Genomic DNA, 25,017 nt, shown 5'->3' on the forward strand with positions numbered 1-25,017 from the left:
CCCTGACTGTTATTGATTGTTGTTTGTTACTGTCTCCATTTCCCTACACTTTATTAGGGATGTAACAAACACATTAATCTATAAAAAATGAAATAATCCAGTAATTCAATATATATGATTCTAAAATGGGACATTACGCACAGAAAGTAGTGGTTGATGCCAATACGTCTCAGTTTATGCTGCTTTATACTTCTACTTTACTACATTTTAGAAGACAGTATTGTACTTTTTAATCCACTGCATTAATTTCACAGCTTTTAGTTACTAGGTAGATATAGATTATTAGATCATTCAAAAATATAAATCAATTATTAAATACACCTTGACAGTTATTTATAGGGGATAAGATATCCAGCAGCAGGATATAAGGTTATTCAAATTAGCTCTACATTTACTAACTGTGATAAAACACACATACTTTTGGTAATTTAAGAATATTTTGATACCAATGCTTCTGTACTTTTACTTGTAACACAGTATTTTTACCCTGTAGTATTTGTACTTTTGCTTTAGTAGAATATCTGAATACTTCTTACACCACTGCTACCATGAGTGTGGAGCCGTGTGCTACAAAAGCCTGAATTTAAAACAAACACTTTACAGCTGAAGACTGTTTTCAAATGTAGAGCAGGTTGTAAGCGAGGCTCCGTTTGTAAATTCCTGTCCTTCAGATCCACGCTGAGGAGGATGGGTGTAACCAACATGTGGGTAAAGCACAAGAGCTGATAGGCCACATTCACTGCTCACACACATGCTGATCAGATCACAGCTCACATAGTTTCAGCTCTCAGGAAGTGAAACTCAGACACTCGCTGCCACTGAGAGGTGAGATGACGCAGAAAGGAGTTCAGCTGGACCGGGAGACCTTCTCTTGTTCCATCTGTCTGGATCTACTGAAGGATCCGGTGACGACTCCCTGTGGACACAGCTACTGCATGAAGTGTATTAAAGGCTTCTGGGACGGAGAGGATGAGACGAAGATCCACAGCTGCCCTCAGTGTAGGCAGAGCTTCACACCGAGGCCTGTCCCGCTGGAAAACACCATGCTATCAGCTTTAGTGGAGGAGCTGGAGAAGACTGGACTCCAAGCTGCTCCTGCTGATCACTGCTATGCTGGAGCTGAAGAGGACAGACGCTGAGCTGAAGCTGCTGTCTCACACAGAGGATCACAACCAGTTTCTGCACAGCTACCCCTCACTGTCAGCCCTCAGTGAAGCTACACACTCCTCCAGCATCAACATCCGTCCTCTGAGCTACTTTGAGGACGTGACGGCGGCCCTGTCAGCAGTCAGAGACAAACTACAGGACGTCCTGAGAGAGGAATGGACAAACGTCTCACCGACTGAAGTGGATGTTTTACCGTCAGCAGCAGAGCCCACCTCCAGAGCTGGGTTCTTCAAATGTTCACAGGAGATCACACTGGATCCAAACACAGCAAACACACGGCTGGTATTATCTGAGGGGAGCAGAAAAGCAAAATACATGAAACCACAAAAGTCTTATTCTAGTCACCCAGACAGATTCACTTTATATCCTCAGGTCCTGAGTAGAGAGAGTGACTGGACGTTGTTACTGGGAGGTGGAGTGGAGAGGGGCAGAAGTTGAAGTAGCAGTCGCATACAAGAATATCAACAGAGCAGGGGGTGGGAATCAAATGTGGATTTGAAAAAAATGAGAAATCTTGGGCGTTATATTGTGACAAAAACAGTTATTCATTTCGTTGCAACAATATCTACACTCCCATCTCAGGTCCTCAGTCCTCCAGAGTAGGAGTGTACCTGGATCACAGAGCAGGTATTCTGTCCTTCTACAGCGTCTCTGAAACCATGACTCTCCTCCACAGAGTCCAGACCACATTCACTCAGCCGCTACATGCTGGAGTTGGGCTTTATTATCCTAATGGAACCACAGCTGAGTTGTGTAAACTGAAATAGCCTGAAGTCATTTGAGGAACTCTTCTACTTCTTAAACTCATTGTGTGTCCATCATAGTTGCTGAGAGCTGGTTGTTCATGTCTTCACTGCACAGAGATCAGCTGTCAATCAAACATTATGGGATGTGCTTTGGCATCTTCTCATGAGTTGTTCTGTAGATGTTGGAGTTTCTTTAGGTGGCACTCCTTCCTGTGTCTGTTTAGCCATGGAGGCTGTCACTGCTCAGGAGGATTTCTGTTAACCTCAACTGAGATTTCTCTGCATGAAAATGTAAACTTTGCTCTAAATATTTGTTGAATAGGTCTTTTAGTTTTGACTAAGTCTCAATGTGTTGAATGCATTAATGATCCAAAAAATAAATCCCCATGTGGCCCTCATAATCTTTCTGACCCTCTTTTCCCACGCTCTCTAAAGTTGAACTGAATCAAAGAAGACATTTCTACACGTCGTAGCGCCGCAGTCAACAACTACGTCTGATTATCTCAAAGTGTGTAGGGTCCTTTAATCCAAGGTTTTAGAGAGAAGTGCATGAAAGATAGTTCAGTGTGTAATGACTTTTAAACATAAATCATTTTAAGGGTTTTCTTCTTAGATAGTGAAGTGAAAACCGTAAGACAAAAGTAAAGATGGCATGAATTGTGATGCGTTTGATTTATTTTTTAAGAGCCTCAAATGCCTCTTCCCAAAAGGCTTTGTTAAAAAAAGGAACATGTACAGTACAATAGCACTTATCATGTTTGATTGATTAGTGTCAATGTTGGGACGTAGCCAGCAGCGGACTGGCCATCTGTAGAATCTGGAGAACCACAGAATGGCCGTTTAAAAAAAAAAAGAAGATCTTTAACGTCATCATTTAAGTTGCACTGACCGCCGACAGAGGGCGACAGCGGCCGCTGATGCAGTTGTGTGGTTCTTATCTGTCAAATAATCACACACGAAGAAGAAAAAAGAGAAGGGATTAGAGATGGCAAATCCGGATCCTTTTATGGATTTGGAGTTTTATGAGTCAGTCATTAAAGAGATCCGGATCATACAAGTCATTTGAGTCATATGAGTCAGCATCACCAAGACAGTAGAAATCCTACCGGTGAAACCGAAAAGTTGTTGCATTTCACGAGCATATTAAACTGACGTTATATTAACCTCAACTACACAGTGGCTTTTGCTTTAATAAAAAAATTTGATCACAAAAAAAAGAGTTATTTTGTGATTTGGCAAATCTGAGTCTGCTGTTAACTCGTTCATGGTTACGGCTCTGAGTCCGCACGAGTCTGCCATGTTTTGCACAGTGAGTCAGGATTTGCGAATGCCTGAGTCTGCTGTTGACTCGGCTCCCGGCTCCCGCGGCTCTGAATCCCCACGAGTCTGCAGGAAGTTTCACTGATCCGCGTCCCCTCCCCTTTGCCAAACGATAACTTCTGGAAGCTATCCTACTTGCTAAAGGGTAGGCAGGTGGACTGGGGTACGTTGTAATGTTATTTTACATGTTATAAAGAGAGTAGCGAGTGACGCAATTTATAGTTTTAATTTGTACGTCACACCAGGTGTAGGACTCAAAGGACTCGGGTTAATGGAGAGGGGAGACTCGTCACGACCAGCTCTTTTCTAGGATCCGGGTTAATGATCTGGATGAATCAGGACTCGCCCATCTCTAGAAGGGATTAGACGCCGCGACAGACAGGGAGAATGAAAAAACATGGATACAAATCAAAGAAAACTAAAAGAAAAAGGTGGGGCCGAGAAGGCAAGAGAAAAAAAAGGTGTAGTCACTCGCAGGTGAAGCAGATAAATGTCGCAAATTGACAGACCTTGTTGGCAGCAGCGCTGGTAAGCACTATCATCAGCAGCTTAGAACAAGTGCAAGATGATGAAGAGGATGATGAGGGCGCGAGTTCAGATATACAGCCAGCCTCATGAGCTGGCACATAGAAGTGCAGGGCAAGAGCAAGAGGTGGGTGAGAATTATCCCTTGAACTCAGTGGCGTTTTCTCCTGGAGGCCAAGGGAAGCCAGGCTTCCCCTGTTTTTTTGGATTGTAGTTATAATAGTAATAAATAAATAAAAACACTTTGTTCGTTTAGTTTCGGTAATTTTTCTGTGCTGTGTGTTGCTGCTGGCCCGAAATTGGTTTCCCTTGGTGAAAAAAATGGAGGGATTAACCCAGAGGTGCCCAGTACGTCGACCGCGGTCGACCGGTCGACCGCGGGGGCAATGCTGGTAGATCGCGAGTCATTCATAAAAAATAAAAAATCCAGCTCCGTTAAAATAGACAAAACAGCTTTTGATTCCTCCTCCCTTGGCCTCCCTGCCACTTAATTCAGGAGTTTACTTGATTGACAGAAAAAGCGACCTATTGCTTTCCAGTCTGTTAACCCAGAATGCAAAGCGATACAAAATCAGTCAAGTGCCGGGAGAGACAAACAACAAAATGAGTGCGGGAACGAGCAAAAAGCTAAAGACATACCACTTCCACACAGAATGGGAGGGAGAATCTTTTTTTGTGATGTCACATTCAAAGGTTATTTGCCTTATTTGTAAAGCGAGCGTCTCTCTGCCAAAGAAAGGTAACGTGGAGAGGCATTATCGGAGTGTTCACAAGGCATATGACAGCGACTTCCCTCCGAGTAGCGAGTTGAGAAAGAGAAAGGTCATGTATTATTGCTACACAAACATTATCTCTTTGTCTTAGTGTCGCCAACTCGTTTCTAACATGCAAAAAGACAAACAAATGCGTCTATGGTCGGTGTATTTTCTATCTTTCCAATCCAGAAGAGATCTCTCTCTCCCCCGTCTGTTTGCAAGGGGGCGGGGCAGTTTACACACACGCAGCTGCTACATGCAGCAACACACGGAGGAGATGGTGGAGAGAAGCGCTCCAAGGTGTGGTTACATGTTACCCGTCTTGAGGTGGACAATGCTCGTCACCAAAAGTGTTTAGCATGTAAGGGCGGTAACACGAGCAATTTGTCTAAACATTTAGCAAAAATGCACCACATTCAGACGGACGAATGCACCGGGTTCGACTGTCTTTCTCGTAGCTCTGTAGCCCCATCCACGAGTAACGTTTCCACGTCAGGTGTTATGTATGCTAGCAGCAACACACGGAGTTAACTACATTATACAAACATGGGTTAATGATTAGAGGTAACTGAGTTATTTATTTTGTTAAAGTTTCAGCTATTCTGTTTACAGTTCTGTCATCACATTATTTAATACGATTTGTTAAAACATTGTTGTTTCTTTTGATGTGAAATATTATTTATTTAATTCAAATAAAAAGCAATGTTAATTTTGTTCACAATTTGTTCAGTTAATTTAATAATATATGTATTTTTGAATCAAGTATTCATCTTTATTGTCTTCATTGTTAGTTTCCACATGCCTAAAACAACCTCAAACTAAATCTAAAAGTTGATGGCTAAATAAGAGCGTTTGAGAAATTGTGCAAGGCACACAGCAGTAGTCCGAATAGTCGATTAATCGTTTCATTAATCTATAGATTAATCGATAATCAAATTAGTCGTTTGTTGCAGCCCTATTGTAGTTATCCCATGTAAAAATAAAACGTGTTATTCAGCAACCCTTGCAATTTGGGATTTTATTTTTGGTTGGTAGACCTCGGTTAGCTGGTCATTTCAAAAGTAGCTCACCAGCCAAAAAAGTGTGGGCACCCCTGGATTAACCAATCAGATGAGGCTTACGTCATGCCTCACAATCCAATCAAATCGCATCAACTTCAGTTCGTACTGTAAATCATCACCGCCCTTAGAAACTAGCAAGCAACTGAAGAAAGTGCAATTATGGAAGCTGGAGATTTGGAGTATTTCATCAAAAACTAATTTACTAAACTTACGCCACAGCAGCAACTAAAAATGAAATCTGATGACAGGCCAATGCCCAAAATAGAGTTGTGTACAGAGAGGAAAAAGTGAATCGGACGTAAAATGTACTTAAATAATAAACAGCGGATTTCTAACATTTGACATTTCATGTGGCCGGACTGGGTCAGTTTCCAGGGCTGAATTTTAGACCCAGTCCGCCCCTGGACATAGCCACCAAAAGATAGGCTCTTAATGTTTCGAAATAATAATGATCCCTCGACCAAATGCAGATTAAAATTAAAGTAACGGGTTGGTTTTGAAAATTTAAGAAGTAGAAAGTACAGGATTTAGTGGTAAACATGTAAGGAGTTTCTCCTGTCAATCTGCTCTAAGACAATGAACGAATTCCCCCCCGTTGCTAAGCAAAATCTTTTGATAACTAATGCTTAGTGGTCATGGAAGAAGCTAAAGACCAGATTTTAGACTCTAGCAAAGAGCAGGTATTATCAGAATGATATTTGACAGTGAAAGACTTACAACATTTTAATTACCATTTACAAAATACAGACTTCTAAAAATATGTACAGGTCAGACATTATGTGTATACAAATCCAATTCATTGGAAATCTCAAGAGACTCTCACCTACTAAAGATATTTTTCCTGGATCACAAAGAACTAAAACACTTTATATCCAAATTCAACTCGGAAATGTTCAATCTAAATGCAGACCAACTTGGAGGGTTGAGAACATCTTGGTGTACTCTGCTTAACTGTGTGATGCATGATGGTATCTGGGTTCAAATCTTGAAGCTACCTTCCAACATTTCAATTTGGAACAGATATAAAGAGTTATAATATTCTCCTTATATCTATAGTAAGTATGAGACGGGGACCTCACATAATTGTCCAGGCCATCCACCATGTTGAGATCCTCGACGAGGCAGCTCGCCGGGGATCTCCACCCCCCGGTATGACGAGGAAAGCACAACTGTTAACCTCTTTTATTAAACCAGCAGCCCCCAATAATAAAACTTTAAACCGGCCGTCGATTATTTTATCATACTGTTCTGGACAGATGAGGCTGTCATAGATTTATTTATATGTGTGCCTGTTATTATTTTACCGTCCTGTACAGATGAGACTTTGTAATCAGATAGCCTATGTTATATGTGTGTCCTTGATTTTATTCTGAATGTAAAGTAACTGGAAATGTGTGTGGCTGGCTGGCTGGCTGGCTGGCTGGCTGGCTGGCTGGCTCAAGGGCCTTCACCAGAGCCATCACTACAGCTGCCCCCACCTCCATCTGCAGCTGCCACCAGGTCAAGATACACCTCAGCACAAAGCAGGGCCGGACTGGGACAATAAGTCAGGCCGGGAATTATACACCCAGCCAGGCCACTACCAGTTTTCTTTTGTGCCATTTTCCTGGATTTATTTGTCAATATTTACAGCGTTGCTGCCCATAGTGATATCCCTAAACTTTAAATCTACTACTCCAGAATAAACTGGACATGGGTTACTATTTAAAAAAACAATTGCAAATCTATTTAGGAACCTATCATTGTGAACATATTTTAAGTGGAGGTGGACCTCAAATCCTCTAGGGGGGTCCGGGGGCTTGCTCCCCCGGTAAGATTATTTTTTTTAAATGTTGGACTTGAATGCATCAATCTGGTGCACTTTGAGAGGGAAATAAAGAGACTACACCCATATGAAACAGAACTGTATACATTTAAATATTCATAAAATCATAAGTACATAGCTATAACCAATAACATACCATATCCAATATGAAAAAACATTGAAACTTGTTTATTTGTTTTTGGTTAATTTATGGTTGTGAGTGTGTCTGGGCTCCTGAACCAGCCTCACCTGTCTCCCTCCTCTGCTCCCTGCTCCTCTTTGAGGCAGCAGCAAAGACTAGTTTTAGCTCTCAACAAGTTTTTAAAGTTTATCTTACCTTTTTTCACCTAGTTAAAAACATTTTTTATTATTCATGCATATGTTACTAATCACTCCCCCTTCAAATTGAAATATGTGTTTACATAATTGGTGACCAAACCGTTTGAGACCCACTGAGAACTTAGACTAAGTTAACTATCTAAACACTCAGAGAGTCCTTTACCTCACCTGAGCTGTAGTTATCACTCTCTCAGTCTGACAGGAGAGGACACTCCTCCACCTTGTTGACAGCTCATTATATCCATTAGTGCAGCTAGCTAGCATCAGATGCTAATAAAAACAATAGCCTACACGTAACCGGTGCGCGCGCTTTCTCTCTCGCTTGCTCGCGCCACACATACACACCCTCCCGAGCTTGAATGACACACATAGACTAATCGAGGGCATTAGTGTATGATCTGTATGAAAGTGGCCATGTCGGCAGGCCACATCATGTAGACAGCCAGTCACCCTCTGTGAGGCAGAGTCAGACCCACATTTGCGCAGCGTTGCGTTCACAATACATACAAAAAAAAAATCCTCAGGCCAGCAGCCCACTTAACAGGCCAGGCCATCGGGAAGCCTCCCGGTCCTCCCGATGGCCAATCCGGGCCTGGCACAAAGGCTCCACCACAGCCATCACCTTCAACCCAGCCAGCAAGGGGGTCTCGTGGAGGTCTCGTATAGCACTTGTACCCCCCACCTACACAGCAGCCAATGCACCATCACCCCCATCTTCACAGCAGCCAGACCCACTGTCATGGAAGCAGGGTCGGCTCCAGAACAAATCGAATGGGGGGGGGGGGGCAATCATTTACCACGGGGGGGCACACACATGCTGTAAAGTCTCACACACACAGCACTGCACGCTTCATTAAGCCAAGTCTCTCACACACACACACACACACACACACACACACACACACACACACACACACACACACACACACACACACACACACACACACACACACACACACACACACACACACACACACACACACACACACACACACACACACCTGAAAGTGTGTTATGTAGCACCCTCTGTTGTTGTTGTTACCTATTTCCGCCAGCGGGTCATATTGACCCCAGCCCATTTCACATAAACATGACGTGTTGCTATAGCAACGCCTTTTGTCTACTGGGGTTCCCACTACTGACTGTAGTGAATGAGTGCGCTCCCGCTCACCGGAGACTGCTCGCGTTGCGCTCCGCAGCAAACAGCTGTGGGGCGATTTGAAAGTACGTTATGCTGGCCGGGGTGTCTAAATAATGCTTCCGGGCCAGCGGACCATTTATAATGTCGAGCCCTGTTCATATGAACAGCTGAGACTCCACAGATCAGGTCAGAGGGCCTGGTGATCCATTAGCAAAACAAACATCCAGTAGGCTATTAACCTTACTGTTTTTACTAACAGTAACCAACTAATAATTTTCATAAAGTGCATATTTATTCCAAACTCACAATATATATATCCTTCCAGTAATAAAACGTAATGGACAATGCAATGGTACACAGTATCCAAAGTCTTTAGGCACTGGTTAGAGGCATTCATGTAAAGCAGATCGCCAGATGGTAAAAACGTTACAGAGATCAAATGTTTCCTTGTCTGAAAGGAGAAACCTAATTTTAAAACAACATTTTCAGTGTGTGACTTGAAAGATAAGTTCTGATCAATAATAAAACCTAGATATTTGTATGTAGTGACCCTTTCAATGTCAATGTCAGTCCCTTGAACAGTACAAATGTTGGGGAGAAAATAAGTTAACTTTTTGCCACTGGAAAATATATTGAGTTTGGATTTGTCTGCATTTAATACTAACTTGAGTTGAGATAAATTAGATGGAATAACATCATTGCTCTATAGAAGAGGATGAACAATAAATAACAGTATCATCTGCATAAAAATGGAAAGCAGCCTTTGATAAATTATTAGAGATTATTTACATATATGGTGAAATTATTGGTCGGGTTCCATCTACTTTCAGTGTGTAAAAGGAGTCTCCTATTTCCTCCACGATAGCCTCAGTCACCACATTGCTGAGTGTACTTATGAGTTCATTTTGCATTTCGTGACAAGTGTAAGTGGCGTTTCGAGGGATTGATTTCACTACGTCAGCCAATTTGGGGTCTTTTTTTATCGTATAGTCCAGCAGGGAGAGGAAAAGGCCACTGCCCCCCTCTGACATGTTATCAAAAGCCTCTATCTTCCCTCGTAAAGGCAGCTGGTTTTCCACCAGAAATCAATAAGAGAGGAGATATAATACCTGTTTTTTCGAAGTTGGTCTGCGTTAACAAGTGTATAAATCTCCTTTCCAGTGCTGGCAGGCCTCTCTCGCTCCTTCCACATTGCATAGCAAGAGAGATGTTCCTTTGAATTTGCATGTTTCTGAAATTCCTTGTCTTTCTCCACCGCATTTTTCCAGTTACGGAAGCCAACAGACATAAATGCATCCATTCTCCGGGTTTTGCTAGACTGCCGACAGCAGAAACAAAATGCAGCATCGGCCTTGACACTGTATTCAAGCCAGTCTCGGTTGTGATACCAAGCAGAGACAAACGAACGCCTCCTACCAGTGAGGATGCTGTAAGGGTATTGTTTTAAGAAGATTTGTTTGGGCTGATCAGTTCCAATATCATCTATGGGTTGTTGAATTCGAGCGCTAACGTTAGCTGCAGCAGGTGGATGGGCTTGGCTAGCAGGTTGGCTGGTCGAAGAGCACGGCTCCAGCTCTTCAGAGGTGGTGCCGCCGGTGATGCTGGAGATGGGTGCATTATTCCCTTCGTTTTCAGGAGGTGGAGGAGTTGGAGGAGGCCGTTTAGCAGCTGCACCTTGCATTCATTTACGTATATCCATTACTTTATTACTGTCCGACAGTCCGAGCATTAGCTTCGTCTCACTGACTTGCTAATTATCAGCGCATTTTTTGAATTAATAACAACAAATCAAAGGCCGGGGTCATTGGTCAAGAAACCCACCAATCACCAGTGAGCACACCTCAGGCTGTGTTTTTTATTTATATTCTTTATTTCTGATTTATTTCACACAAAAAAGATTTAGTAGAAACGTTTTCACTTATAATATGATACAAATAAATTAAAAAAAACGGCAAAGTGGCAGGGCTTGCCTGGCCTGGCAGGGGGGGCACAGTGACTCATTTGGGGGGGCATGGCCCGCGAATGCCCACCCATGACGCCGACCCTGCATGGAAGACAGACACAGACCTTTACACTGTCTTGACATTTATAATGAATAGTTGGTTGAAAGTTCTGATGTTCAATATTGTAAATAGTGACATTTTCCAGTTTCTTATATTTATATAAATAGTTGGTTGAAAAAAGCATATTTATAATAAATTGTTGGTTGAAAAAAAAAGTTTGAATGCTCAATTTCTATTTGTACACATCACATGAACCTTGGTAAGTAATATGAAGTCATTATTCAGTCCTAATGTATCTCAGTCTCTGCTGTGGTGAAAGTAGAGTGATAAACACCTATTTACTCAAAATTTGAATTTAATTTTTTTCATTTTAGACATGAATAACACATTTATATATAGTGTAATTCAAATATTTCACTGCTTTTGTGATCCTAAGACTTTGGTAACCAAATCTAAAACACCAAAAAAAATTCGATAACATGAGTACATTTGTGTTTTCACAAGAGTATTGAAGATTTTCAGAAAATCGGATGTCAAATGTTAAGCTTTTGAGCTACTTATCTCATCAAACAGTGCTCTAAGGTGAGTAATTTGCATATATAGCAATTAGGGCTGTCAAACGATTAAAATGTTTAATCAGATTAATCACACATTCAAAATTAATTAATCATGATTAATCACCATTCGAACTATGTCCAAAATATGCCATTTCTTTATGCATATTGTTGTGGGAATGGAAAAATAAATGAAAGAAGGCGGATATATCCATTTAACATACAGTATGTATGTTTATTATAACATGTTTCTGTGTGTCAAAATGAAAGACAGCCCACACACCTATCAATCATCAAACCGTGGGGTGTTATTTCATTACGTGTTGATTTCTATCAACACGTAATGTTGTATCGATGTATATAGAGCAGAGATGGACTACAGCAAAAGTATTCTCCGTCGGGTCTTCCTGCAACAACACCACGCCGTTATCTTGATTCTGATGGGCCAGAAGACTTTATCAAAGATGTTCTATTGAGAAGACGATCACTACGTGACAAAAGTTTTCAAAACCGTTTCTAGTCTTCGGTATTTCCAGACAAGTGGCTACTGAAATAAATCTTACTAACTGCTGTCTGTGCAATTTACTCCGCGCGAGTTGGCGGACTTTATTTAGCTTACTTTAACATCAGTTTTCATGGTGGGGCTAAGCCATATGGCTGTAGCCTACCCCAGGCATACCCTGGCATTGCCACTGGTGGGATGTATGGGGCGGGCCATTCTGCGCATGCGTTAAATATTTTAACGCATAATTCAAAAAAATTAATTACCACCGTTAACACGATAATTTTGACAGCATTAATAGCAATACCAGAGATTGTCCGGAACATTTTGATATGTAACAAATGGGGCGCAATGTTCGAAGAAATACATTTAAAGGGTGATTTAAGAAAACATCTAAAAATCGAGAAAATACAATTAGACTCCAGAGGGTTAACCACTGCTTACTGAGACTTCAGAGGAGGGGAATAGATGTGCAGTTATGCTGGGTGCCTGCACATGAGGGGGTTCAAGGGAATGAGCATGCTGATAAGTTAGCAAAAGAGGCGTTACAAAAGGAAATGGCAATACCAGTTTCACTTGGAAAAGGAGAAGGAAAAGCAATAAGAAGAAGGGTATGGAAATATGACAGAAAAGGTGGGAGGAAGATCAAAAAGGGAGGAGATACCACAAGTTACACAAATCAGTCATAATAAAGTCCTTACAGAAAGAAACAGACGGGAGGAGATCACAATCACTAGACTCAGACTGGATCATACAGGATTAAACGGCACAATGTTTTTAAAGGGAAAAAGAGAAGCTGAAGAATGCAGGGGGTGTGGAGTGAAAGAAAATGTGGAACACATCAAACTGCAACATGTACAAAACAGAGAGGGAAACACTAAGATACAGGGTCAGAGAGGCAGGCAGGGAGTGATTGGAAGAATTTAAAACAACGTAAATACAGTGGTATAATTCCACAAGTGGTGATAGGATGATATGGTGAAACACACTCTTGTACAGTAGGTGGCGGTATACACCTTAAAGCTGTTTGCAATCCGCCAAAATCCGAGAGAAGAAGAAGAAGAAGAACCTGGATCCACGTGGCGTCTCATCTCTACGGTTCAATCTGTGTTCCTGAGAAAGTGTGTGTGAGCTCCAGCTCTACTGGTCCATCATCTGTGTGTTTGGATAAACCTCTGAATGGACTGTGTGCTCTTTTTTCTGGAGCGTTTACCTCGGACTATCGGAGTTAGCTTAGCATGCTAGCTGGAAACACGTTAACAACACTAGTCAGATTGAGAGTTTGATGGAGAGAAACGGTGTGTTTAACGGAGTCTGCAGGAAAAGGTGATCTAGGAAACATGAGTAAAGTCCAAATGCTGCTGTCGTTGAAGAAGCAGCGACTCACCGTTGCTGCTGAAGAGATATTTGCTCTGTTTGAAAAGACCATAGCAGATCTCGAGGAGGAGCTGTCTCGTTCCAAAGAGGACAACAAGAGACTCCAGAAACTACTGGACGCTGTTTTACAGCCTCAGCTTCGGATACACAGAGCAGGTCAGTTCCCTTTACCCTTAATCCACACTTTACACTCTTCAGTAGCACTTTATTATCACATTGATAACACTTTAGACCCTTTATCAGCACTTGCTGCAGGTAGTAGATCCTGAAGTAAAAGTACAAACACCACACTGTGAAAATACTCCATTACAAGTTAAAGTACTGCATTCATATCTTATTTAAGTAAAAGTATGTAAGTATTATTAGACACATGTACTTTATTATAATAATTAAAATGTATTACGGAAGAGCAAACCTACCAAAATAAATATATTTATAAAAATACATACATTGAATAATATGCCATTTAATGTACTGATTTAAATATTACCCATATGTAGGCACTAGTTGGTTAAATCTGACATACATTGATACTTTAGTTTTAATGTGCTTCTTTATTCACCTTTTCTTTTTAAATGTGTAAAAGCAAATGAAAACAAATACTTTCGATTAATTCAAATTGCGCGAGAATAATTCATGAAGAAATCAATGAATACACAGGGCTCGACATTAAGAACTGCCCGATGGGCCGGGGCCATCTAGTATTTAGCTCGGGCCATGAAGCCTCACCTGCTGGTTGCCCGATCGGGCAATCTCTTATACCAGTATCATGCAGCTCACGGATCCAGTAATGAGTGACCCGACAGTAAAATTAAACATATCTATAACTGTTTAGGTAGTTTGAGAGGTAATTAAAATAGCTACGTGTGATATTCTAACCTGAAGTGTGTGTTTTGTTCCGCTCACCGCTGCATGTGATCATGCAGAGCTGCATGTCGACTCCTCAGCAGCAGCTGATCTCTCTCTCCCGTCAGATTAGACTTCACTCGCGTTTATGTCCATATCGATCAGATCCAGCTAGTGATAGCTAATGATATGACTACCTGCTTATTAAAAGACACCGTGACCTAAACAATAAGTGTCGCTATGCAATTGGGTGAGGCCACAAAGTATAGCGCAGCATTATGCATTTGTTTACATGCCCACCGGAACCCCGAGGTATTAGCAACAGATCAACGCACAATCAACCCATACAGCACATCTCTTTCTCCACATTAAGTGTTACACATTAGAATTGACTACTCTTGTCTGTCACATACTCTTCTTGTCTGTCACATAAGTGGCGCAACTGAAGCGGTATTGCGTTAAAAGGAAATTATTTTGACCGGACATTTTGACCAAAGAGATTTAGATTTGCTTGCTAACGGGAACTCTGACGTCGCCATTGTGTGTGCTTCGCGGATGCACTCGGCTGCTCGGGTCTGCTCGGTCAGCTTCTGGATGAGGAGGCATTCCTTCTACCAACTTACAGTAGATAACATTACAACATTTTTAACAGGGGCCATAATAGCGTAAATAATGTTTGTTTTGGCAGTTATAACTGCATGTAATGTTTTCTACTTTTTATCTTGACCAACAACTTAAAGAGCCTGTGACACGAACCCAACAACTGTTGTGCAATGAAATAGTGGGCTACTAGTAATCTCGAACCGTCAGTTTAAAAAAGAAAAAGCGATACCGTTCCGATAAAAACCAATAATTTCGAACATCGCGGGAAAATTCCTTCGACTCATTTTGAGATTTTGGGAGAAGCCGGAAGTGACGTCAATGCGGGAACGCTTCACTGTGCGGCGAGAGAGCCAAACACGGACAAAGTGTGTTGTCATGCGTAGAAATGGTGAATTACTGAGTTTAGGCACGTTAATAACGTTTTAATGAAGTTGACTACAGTATATTCATATTTGTCAGTGCTTTCATGTCAATTCGGCGAACATAAACATAAATTATCGTGGTGAAGATGATGATTAAATTAGGATTAAAAATCGGTAGTGAGAGCTGCTGAATTTCCTCCCGTCGGATGTGATATAAAAACAAATCGATTATTTTTGTAAACTCAAGTGGATGAAACTACATTTATTAGTGCTTTCATGTCAATTCGGCGAACATATGATACATTAAATGATCGTGAGGCTGATGATTTAAAAATCTTTTGTTTGAGCCGGTCTGCATTTCCTGATGAGAAAACAAACCTTAGCTTTTTGTAGTTGCAGTCAGTGGTGTAGTGGGCGTTGGACTTATTTGAAGCATGATTTCTTTTTTTAATAGTCTAAATACATCTAAAATCATTGCCAGTGTTATCAGTTGCAAGTGTGTGTTTGTTGTAATAATGACGAAAACATAATAGGCAGATTTCACAGTAATTATAATAGAAACGTAGCTCAAGCATTTATGCAACTTGATTTGAAGCGTGTGTGTGTGAGGGGCAGAACTGTGTGTGTAGGGTGACCGGGTGTCCCGCACTGTGCGGGACTGCACACACAGCATTTTTATTATTTGTCCCGCGTCCCACACATTGAGACTATGTCCCGCATTTGAGTGATAGTCGCGGAGAAAGGCCGGATCGGTTCGCTGACAGCCGGCACCGCCCTTTATTATTATATTGTCTAAACGGCATCATGTAAGTTGCGCTGACAGGCGACACAGAGGTCCCCAAGCCCCCCCCCCCCCCGTTGACAGTTCACGAGCGCGTCCATAGTGTCTCCCGTCCACCCACCACCCCGTCCACCCAGTAAAAACATCCCCACTACTCCACTGGTTGTAGTAGTACACCAACATGTATTAAACGTGTGTTTTTTTTTACCACAATGTTGGGGAAATTAATGGATAAAATGCACGGATTATTATTATTATTATTATTATTATTATTATTATTATTATTATTATTATTATTATTCCCACTCCGATCGGGACACTAGGTCCACCGTTTCCCCGCAGCGAGGCTCCCCCCGTTGACAGTTTACGTGGGCTGGGCTGGGTGCAGTGGCGGACTGGCCATCGGGACGAATCCCGATGGGCCAGTACCGAAGTGGGCCGGTCGGATAAGTCACTAGCACATCCCTCACTTCCCCCGTTGACAATTTACTAGTGGTACCAAAGTGGGCCGGTCGAGAGTCCCGGGCCAATTTTTAGTCCCAGTCCACCACTGGCTACATGACCGTATGATCGCCCATATTGACGCACCTAATTCCTAAACTTCTAACAGATACAAAATAAACCGATCCTTCAGCCTCATATGAGCTCTCAGACACGTTCAAAATTAAACTGTCATCGCTGTCTGAGCTTGCTGCTGTGTGCGCCATCGTGCGTTTACATGCAGATGCTGGGATCCTGAACGGTGCAGCTGGAGCGCTGTGCCCGCATTGACGTCACCCATAATTTGGCGGGACTTGAAGAATCCCCGAGAAGATCCAGGAAATGGTCAACATTGAAGGGCAGATTAATGGTTATCAAAGTACAAATATCCAAAATCAGTTCAGTAACGGTTTTCAAGGGGACAATATTTACTGAAATTGATGGGTTTGGATGATGGGGGAAACTCGTGTCACAGGCTCTTTAAGTATTTATTATAGCTATGCGGGGCATGCAAGCGAGCAAACACAAACAAGTGAAATGAAGAATACAATTGAAATTGTGGTAATATTGTGGTGGTTCATCTTATAATTCAGTCTAGAGAATGCACCAGACAACATCTATGACCTGCAACAATCTAAATGTTCTAGGGGGAGGCCCCCCAAACCCTTCGTGCGTCATTTCGTCCGTGCGCATTTTTCAGGGCAATCTCTATTGGGCTCAGGGCCATCTGTAAATTAGCTTAGATGGCCCACAGGGCCATCTCCCAAAATCCTTAATGTCATGTACTGAATACATATGTTCAATAATAAATTAAACACATCTAAATCGTTACTTGATAAAGAATAGGGGAACTAGTACAATGGTCATTAAGTAATTAAAACATTAATATAAATTAATGTAAAATCTCACCCATCAATTATTGCCAACATGTATTTATAATATATTCTGTATATATATTTAAGTTAAAGTTAAAGCCTTTTATTGTCATTATAAACAGAGTATAACGAGATTCAGAGTGCAACTCTGTCCCGGTGAGCAAAAAATACAAACACATACATAACACTAAAAAACACGGCAATAGGACATACAACATAAACAGTCATACGGGGGAATACATAGTTAAAAATATTGACATAAAAGTAGTATATAAAGTGCATTTAAAAATATGTGTATGTGTGAGAATGGTTACGGTTATTGCATTATGTGTGGTGGTTAAGCAGCCTGACGGCCCAGGGGTAGAAACTGTTTTTGAGTCTGTTTGTCCGTGACTTGAAGCTCCTGTATCTTCTCCCAGAAGGCAGGAGAGAGAACAGTCTGTGACCTGGGTGAGAGCTGTCCTTCATTATTTTGTTAGCTCTGTTGGGGCAGCGGGAGGTGGAGATGTGTTCCAGAGAAGAAAGGGGTCAGCCGATGGTTTTCTCTGCCATCCTGATCACTCTCTTCAGGGCTTTCTTGTCCGCAGCTGAGCATCCTGCATATCATCCCGAGATGGAGTATGACAGCACGCTCTCGATGGTCGCCCGGTATAAGGACACCAGCAGCTTCTTGTTCAGTCGGTTTCTCCGAAGCACCCTCAGGAAGTGTAGTCGCTGCTGGGCCTTCTTAACTGCTGCAGTGTGCTGTCCAGCTGAGGCTCTCCGAAATGTGAACCCCCAGAAACTTAAAGGTGGACCCTCTCCACTCTCTCTCCATTGAGGTGAAGGGGGGCGGGTTCTGGACGGTGCTTTCTGAAGTCTATGATGATTTATTTTGTTTTGCTTGTGTTCAGATGTAGGTTGTTAGCTGAACACCACGCAGACAGCTTCAGGATCTCGCCTCTGTATGCCGACTCGTCGTCTCCCTTATATATTTGGCCGACCACAGTGGTGTCATGTGCAAATTTGATAATGGAGTTGGAGGGGTGAATGGGAGAGCAGTCGTGTATGTAGAGAGTGTAGAGTAGAGGGCTCAGCATGCAGCTCTGCGGGGAGCCAATGCTGAGGGTGCGGTTGGAGGAGCAGTAGGGGCCTATTTTCACTGTCTGAGGACGGTCTGTAAGGAAATTATTAATCCAGGCGCATAAGATGGAGGGGAAACGTAGGCTTGACAGTTTTTCCACTAGTATGTCAGGTATGATGGTGTTAAAGGCTGAGCTAAAATCGATAAACAGCATCCTTATATAGTTGCCTGGGCCTTCTAGGTGGCTCACAGCTGCGTGAAGGACCGTGGCGATGGCATCATCCGTGGATCTGTTGGCTCTATCGGCAAACTGATGAGGGTCGAGGGAGGGTGGGAGGCTGGCTTTGATGTTGTCGGCTATTAGTCTTTAGATACATTTCATCACCGCAGATGTTAGGGCTATGGGCCTGAAGTCGTTGAGCTCTCTGACTGGTGTCTTTTTGGGGACAGGAATGATGGTAGCCATTTTCAGACAGGATGGAATGTAAGCTTGTGACAGGGACAGGTTGAATATCCTGGTCAGGACCCCGGAAAGCTGGTCAGCACAAGCTTTGAGTACTTTGCCGAGTACTCCATCGGGTCCTGCGGCTTTTCCAGGATTCACAGACCTCAGTGTCACCAGGAGAGGAGTGCACCAGCTGGGCGTAAGCTGGGCGTAACTCTACGTCCGACGTTGAAACGAAGTTTAAGACCAAACTAAAGTTATGACTAGTGCACCACTTAGACTTAAGCCCTGTAAGCGTTGCGCCCGGGTGTAACTTTTACGCCTAGTATGGAGCAGGCGTAAATCGGAAAGAGAGACTAGTATCCATAGTAACGTAAAACAGGCAAGAAGGAAAATAACTGGAAGTGCGTCTTGTTTACATGTTGTAACAACGAAAGGATATTAAGACGAGAGAGTCGTCCGTGATCGAACAAACCCACTGGACATCTATTCAGTGAGCTGATAGAGAGGTTTCGTTTCGGCAGACAAGCCCTTTTTGATTTAATCGAGGAGATCTCCCCTCAACAACAGAACGGATCAGACAGAAACGCTGCGCTCTCCCCAACCTTGCAGGTGCTGATTGCGCTCAGATTTGACTTTAATACTGTGGGAGACATGATTAATGTTCATCACACAACTGCATGTCGGGCTATTAGACAAGTTTCCTTGGCTCTCCAGTGCCGCCTTAGGAATTATATTTACTTACCAACACAAGAAGAAGCAGTACAATCCTCCTGGTATCCGTGAAGATATCAGTGGACGAGTTAACCACATTCACATAATAAACAACATATAGCCCTGTATATTTTGTAATATGAACACTTTTTTTTAGCAATTGCATTTCAATAAGCTCCCATTGTGACCACATATTTTCATTAGGCCGTTTTATAGCCTATTTTATTCAAAAAACACACAAGAACATTAGATAACAACATTTGGAGAACTATTAACATGAAATTGAGATAAAAACAAGTACAACAAATATGATTAGAGAATGGTGAATGACAAATTGTGTTCTTCAGTGATTGTTTGCTGATTCTTAAGAATTATAATTTTGAGTCTTAATTTCTCCTTCTCCAGCTCAATTTTGTCATGTTCCGCTCTCAGTTTTGCGGTCACCACCTCCACACGAGCGATCTCTTTCTCCACCAGTTCACGCTGTAGCTCTGTAAAATCCCTCTTTCTTTTTCGGGGTGTGGGCATCATTTTTCTCTTCTTTTGGTTTCTGTTATCCATGACTTCGTTATCCAAGTCTTAGTTTGCTCTGAATGGAGGAGTTCGAGTGTTAAATTATGTTGATGTGTGTTGCTTGGCAACAATTACTGTTTCGCGTGTATTCACGTGGAAGCGCATCTTAAGACCAGGCGCAGCTACGACCAGACTAGTCAGGCTTGCTGCACTCGGTGTAAATTCGAATCACTAAGTCGGACGTAGCTAAGCCCAATGTTAGAGTTAAGACCTACTTTTTTACGCCCAGCTGGTGCACTCCACTGCTGATGTTCTTTGAGAATGGGAGGTGGAATGGAGCTGGTAGATGGCAGGGACAGGGGCAGAGTAGAAAAGTGGGGGGGTCTGCTAGCCTCAAAGCGAGCAAAGAAGTGGTTTAGTTCCTCCGCAAGGTGGGCATCAGCTCTAGTAGTGCCAGATGTTTTGCCCTTATAGTTAGTTAGCTGTTGAAGGCCCTGCCAAAAACACTGTGTTTTTATGAGCGAGATTCTCCTCTACTTTTTCCTTGTAGTCCTCCTTTGCAGCCTTGATGCCTCTCCTCAGATTTGCCCTTGCCAAGCTGTACTGGGCTGCGTCACCCGTCCTGAAGACTGTGTCACGGGAAGTCAGGAGAAACCGCACTGCTCTTGTCATCCATGGCTTTTGGTTTGGTTAGACCCGTATGCGTTTTTCCACAGTTACAGTGTCTGTGCAGAACTTCATGTAGGATAAGACAGGCTCTGTGTGTTCCTCCAAGTCTGTCTGTTCAAATATGTCCCATGCTGTGTGTTCGAAGCAGTCTTGCAGTTGTGAGAGTGCCCCCTCTGGCCAGGTTCTGATATATTTGACCACCGGCTTGGTGTTACTTCTGAGGGGGGTGTAAGCTGGGATGAGAAGCAGTGAGAGGTGGTCATATAGACCTAAATGGGGGAGTGGTACCGCTCTGTAGGCATGCTTCAGGTTAGAATACACCCGGTCCAGTGTGTTCTTTCCTCTGGTGGTACATCGTACATATTATATAGCTGTGCCGCCGCTATTTGTATATATGGTAAACACTGAAACCAATTAAAATAAACAAAAAACATTGAATGAGAAGGTGTCCAAACATTTGACTGGTACTGTACTGTATATAGAAAACACACACATTTTAATATTTAGTAGGTTCTCTCATCTATAATCATTTATACAAGCGCAACTTTGAACATGTACAGCAGTAAAATGCAACATACAAAATAATCAAGAAACACCATCAATTAAACACTGACAGGGAACATTTTACTGCACCATCATTACTTTTACATAAGGTGCCGTAAAATGTTCCGTTAATACTTGCGTACTTTTACTTAAATAAGGTTTGAATGCAGGATTTTAATTCTATACTGTAGGCGTAGTGTATCTGTGAACGATCCCAAATACAATTCATTGTTTACATTGCGGCTAGTGCTATGCCAGAAGAAAAAACACTTTTTCATTTTTAAAGGGGCTGGGGTACATGAGGTGAATTGAGCCAAAACAAATACACAATAGGTGGGACTAAGAAAGATAATGTGAAAATATAAAAACAAAGGCATTAATTAGGGCTGCAAAATGTCTCCAATTGTAATGGTGATTAGATTTTTAAATGCTAACACTTAACAGTTTGTTCTGACTTTGTGTGTCCTGTTTCCTGCAGACGTCCAGCAGCTGGTAGTGGTTAAAGAAGAGCTTCTCCCTGACCAGCAGGAATGGAGCACCAGTCTGGACCAGGAGGACCCAGAGCCCCCCCCACACATTAAGCAGGAACAGGAGAGAGAGCAGCTTCAGGAGCTGGAGGAGGCTGATATTACCAATTCCACTTTCTCTCCTGACCCTGTGAAGACTGAAGATGATAAAGAGAAACCTCAGTCCTCTCAGCCTCATCAAAGACAAACTGAACACATGGAAACAGAAGCTGATGGAGATGACTGTCGAGGACCACAACCAGCCAGGAACTCAGATCCAGAGAGCAGTTTACAACCAAAGCCTGAGGACGACACTGGAGACTCTTCTGGACCTGACACTGAAGACAGTGCTTATTGGAAAGAGACCAGAGAACCTGCATCAGGCTCAAACTCACTGAAGAATAGACATGAATCTGTCAGTGATCCACAACATAGTGCTGAACATAAACCATTCAGCTGCTCAGTCTGTAAGAATGCTTTTTCACAGAGTGGACATTTAAAGTACCACATGAGAATCCACACAGGAGAGAAACCATTCAGCTGCTCAGTCTGTAAGAAAGCTTTTTCAAATAGTGGACATTTAAAGTACCACATGAGAATCCACACAGGAGAGAAACCATTCAGCTGCTCAGTCTGTAAGAAAGCTTTTTCACGGAGTATTCATTTAAAGGACCACATGAGAATCCACACAGGAGAGAAACCATTCAGCTGCTCAGTCTGTAAGAAAGCTTTTTCACATAGTGGACATTTAAAGTACCACATGAGAATCCACACAGGAGAGAAACCATTCAGCTGCTCAGTCTGTAAGAAAGCTTTTTCACAGAGTGGTAGTTTAAAGAGACACATGAGAGTCCACACATGGGAGGAAAAATAGAGCTGCACAGTTTGTGACAAAATATTTAAATGGTGTAATCGTTTCAAAAGACACAAGTGTGTTGGTCGTCAGCTGCTTCTGTAACTGTAAGGGAATACATTTGTCTATTTTGTATCTTGGTGACCTAATGCCGTTACTTGTAATACGTTACTCCCTAAGCCTGATTTCACCCACCTGCAACCGATTCACTAATAATCAGAAAAGTTCATTTCGTTGACCCCTTGACTCGACTATTTCTTGTTTAATAATCGTTACATCTCCTCAGGACCAAGTTCCCGTGTCCTGTCTTTCACCTGCTAATCACCCACTGCTCATTTAAGGTGGACTGACCTTCCCTCCTCCTGCTCTTTTCTCTTCTCCCCCTTTTTCTCACTGCAGGTAATCAGCTGATCACTTCCTGCCTGTGCAGCTGGGCATTTTCTTTGGTGTAAATAAATAAACTTGTGTTCTCTTTCACCCTGACTGTTATTGGTTGTTGTGTGTTACTGTCTCCATTTCCCTACATTTTATTAGGGATGTAACAAAAACATTAATCTATAAAAAATGAAATAATCCAGTAATTCAATATATATGATTCTAAAATGGGACATTACGCACAGTAAGTAGTAAGTAGTGGTTGATGCCAATACGTCTCAGTTTATGCTGCTTTATACTTCTACTTTACTACATTTTAGAAGACAGTATTGTTCTTTTTAATCCACTGCATTAATTTCACAGCTTTTAGTTACTAGGTAGATATAGATTATTAGATCATTAAAAAATATAAATCAATTATTAAATACAACTTGACAGTTATTTATAGGATAAGATATCCAGCAACAGGACATAAGGTTATTCAAATTAGCTCTAAATTTACTAACTGTGATAAAACACACATACTATTGGTACTTTAAGTATATTTTGATACCAATGCTTTTCTACTTTTACTCGTAACACAGTATTTTTACCATGTAGAATTTTTACTTTTGCTTTACTAGAATATCTGAATACTTCTTACACCACTGCTACCATGAGTGTGGAGCCGTGTGCTACAAAAGCCTGAATTTAAAACAAATACTTTACAGCTGAAGACTGTTTTCAAATGTAGAGCAGGTTGTAAGCCAGGCTCTGTTTGTATCCACTCAGATCCACGCTGAAGAGGATGGGTGTAACCAACATGTGGGTAAAGCACAAGACCTGATAGGCCACATTCACTGCTCACACACATGCTGATCAGATCACAGCTCACATAGTTTCAGCTCTCAGGAAGTGAAACTCAGACACTCGCTGCCACTGAGAGGTGAGATGACGCAGAAAGGAGTTCAGCTGGACCGGGAAACCTTCTCTTGTTCCATCTGTCTGGATCTACTGAAGGATCCGGTGACGACTCCCTGTGGACACAGCTACTGCATGAAGTGTATTAAAGGCTTCTGGGACGGAGAAGAAGAGAAGAAGATCCACAGCTGCCCTCAGTGTAGGCAGAGCTTCACACCAAGGCCTGTCCCGCTGGAAAACAACATGCTAGCAGCTTTAGTGGAGGAGCTGAAGAAGACTGGACTCCAAGCTGCTCCTGCTGATCACTGCTATGCTGGAGCTGAAGAGGAGAGACGCTGAGCTGAAGCTGCTGTCTCACACAGAGGATCACAACCAGTTTCTGCACAGCTACCCCTCACTGTCAGCCCTCAGTGAAGCTACACACTCCTCCAGCATCAACATCCGTCCTCTGAGCTACTTTGAGGACGTGACGGCGGCCCTGTCAGCAGTCAGAGACAAACTACAGGACGTCCTGAGAGAGGAATGGACAAACGTCTCACCGACTGAAGTGGATGTTTTACCGTCAGCAGCAGAGCCCACCTCCAGAGCTGGGTTCTACAAATGTTCACAGGAGATCACTCTGGATCCAGACACAGCAAACACACGGCTGGTATTATCTGAGGGGAGCAGAAAAGCAACAGTCATGAAACAACAACAGTCTTATTCTAGTCACCCAGACAGATTAACTTTATATCCTCAGGTCCTGAGTAGAGAGAGTCTGACTGGACGTTGTTACTGGGAGGTGGAGTGGAGAGGGGCAGAAGTTGAAGTAGCAGTCGCATACAAGAATATCAGCAGAGCAGGGGGTGGGAATGAATGTGGATTTGGAAACAATGACAAATCTTGGGCGTTATATTGTGAAAAAAACCCTTATTCATTTCTTTACAACCGTATCAAAACTCCCGTCTCAGGTCCTCAGTCCTCCAGAGTAGGAGTGTACCTGGATCACAGAGCAGGTATTCTGTCCTTCTACAGCGTCTCTGAAACCATGACTCTCCTCCACAGAGTCCAGACCACATTCACTCAGCCGCTACATGCTGGAGTTGGGCTTTGTTATCCTAATGGAACCAGAGCTGAGTTGTGTAAACTGAAATAGCCTGAAGTCATTTGAGGAACTCTTATACTTCTTAAACTCATTGTGTGTCCATCATAGTTA

At 42.4% G+C, this 25,017-nt stretch overlaps 1 protein-coding gene across 1 annotated transcript; it reads left to right on the forward strand.

Annotated features, from left to right (window-relative positions):
- Positions 1-12,976: 12,976 nt before the first annotated feature.
- Positions 12,977-23,036, forward strand: LOC307033669 (uncharacterized protein). Its single transcript, XM_079672209.1, has 2 exons — positions 12,977-13,450; positions 21,667-23,036. Exons 1-2 carry the CDS (start codon positions 13,258-13,260, stop codon positions 22,566-22,568), a joined length of 1,095 nt encoding a protein of 364 aa, XP_079528335.1. The 5' UTR covers positions 12,977-13,257; the 3' UTR covers positions 22,569-23,036.
- The last annotated feature ends 1,981 nt before the right edge of the window (positions 23,037-25,017 follow it).

This window comes from Notothenia rossii (assembly GCF_949606895.1).
Source record: "Notothenia rossii genome assembly, chromosome: 3".
Taxonomy (NCBI): Eukaryota; Metazoa; Chordata; class Actinopteri; order Perciformes; family Nototheniidae; genus Notothenia; species Notothenia rossii.

Excerpts from the sequence above, each read along its gene's own strand:
- LOC307033669 (XM_079672209.1), top strand. The coding sequence starts at position 13,258 with ATGAGTAAAGTCCAAATGCTGCTGTCGTTGAAGAAGCAGCGACTCACC. Across the intron at positions 13,451-21,666 it reads GCTTCGGATACACAGAGCAG|ACGTCCAGCAGCTGGTAGTG; the intron begins GTCAGTTCCCTT and ends TGTTTCCTGCAG.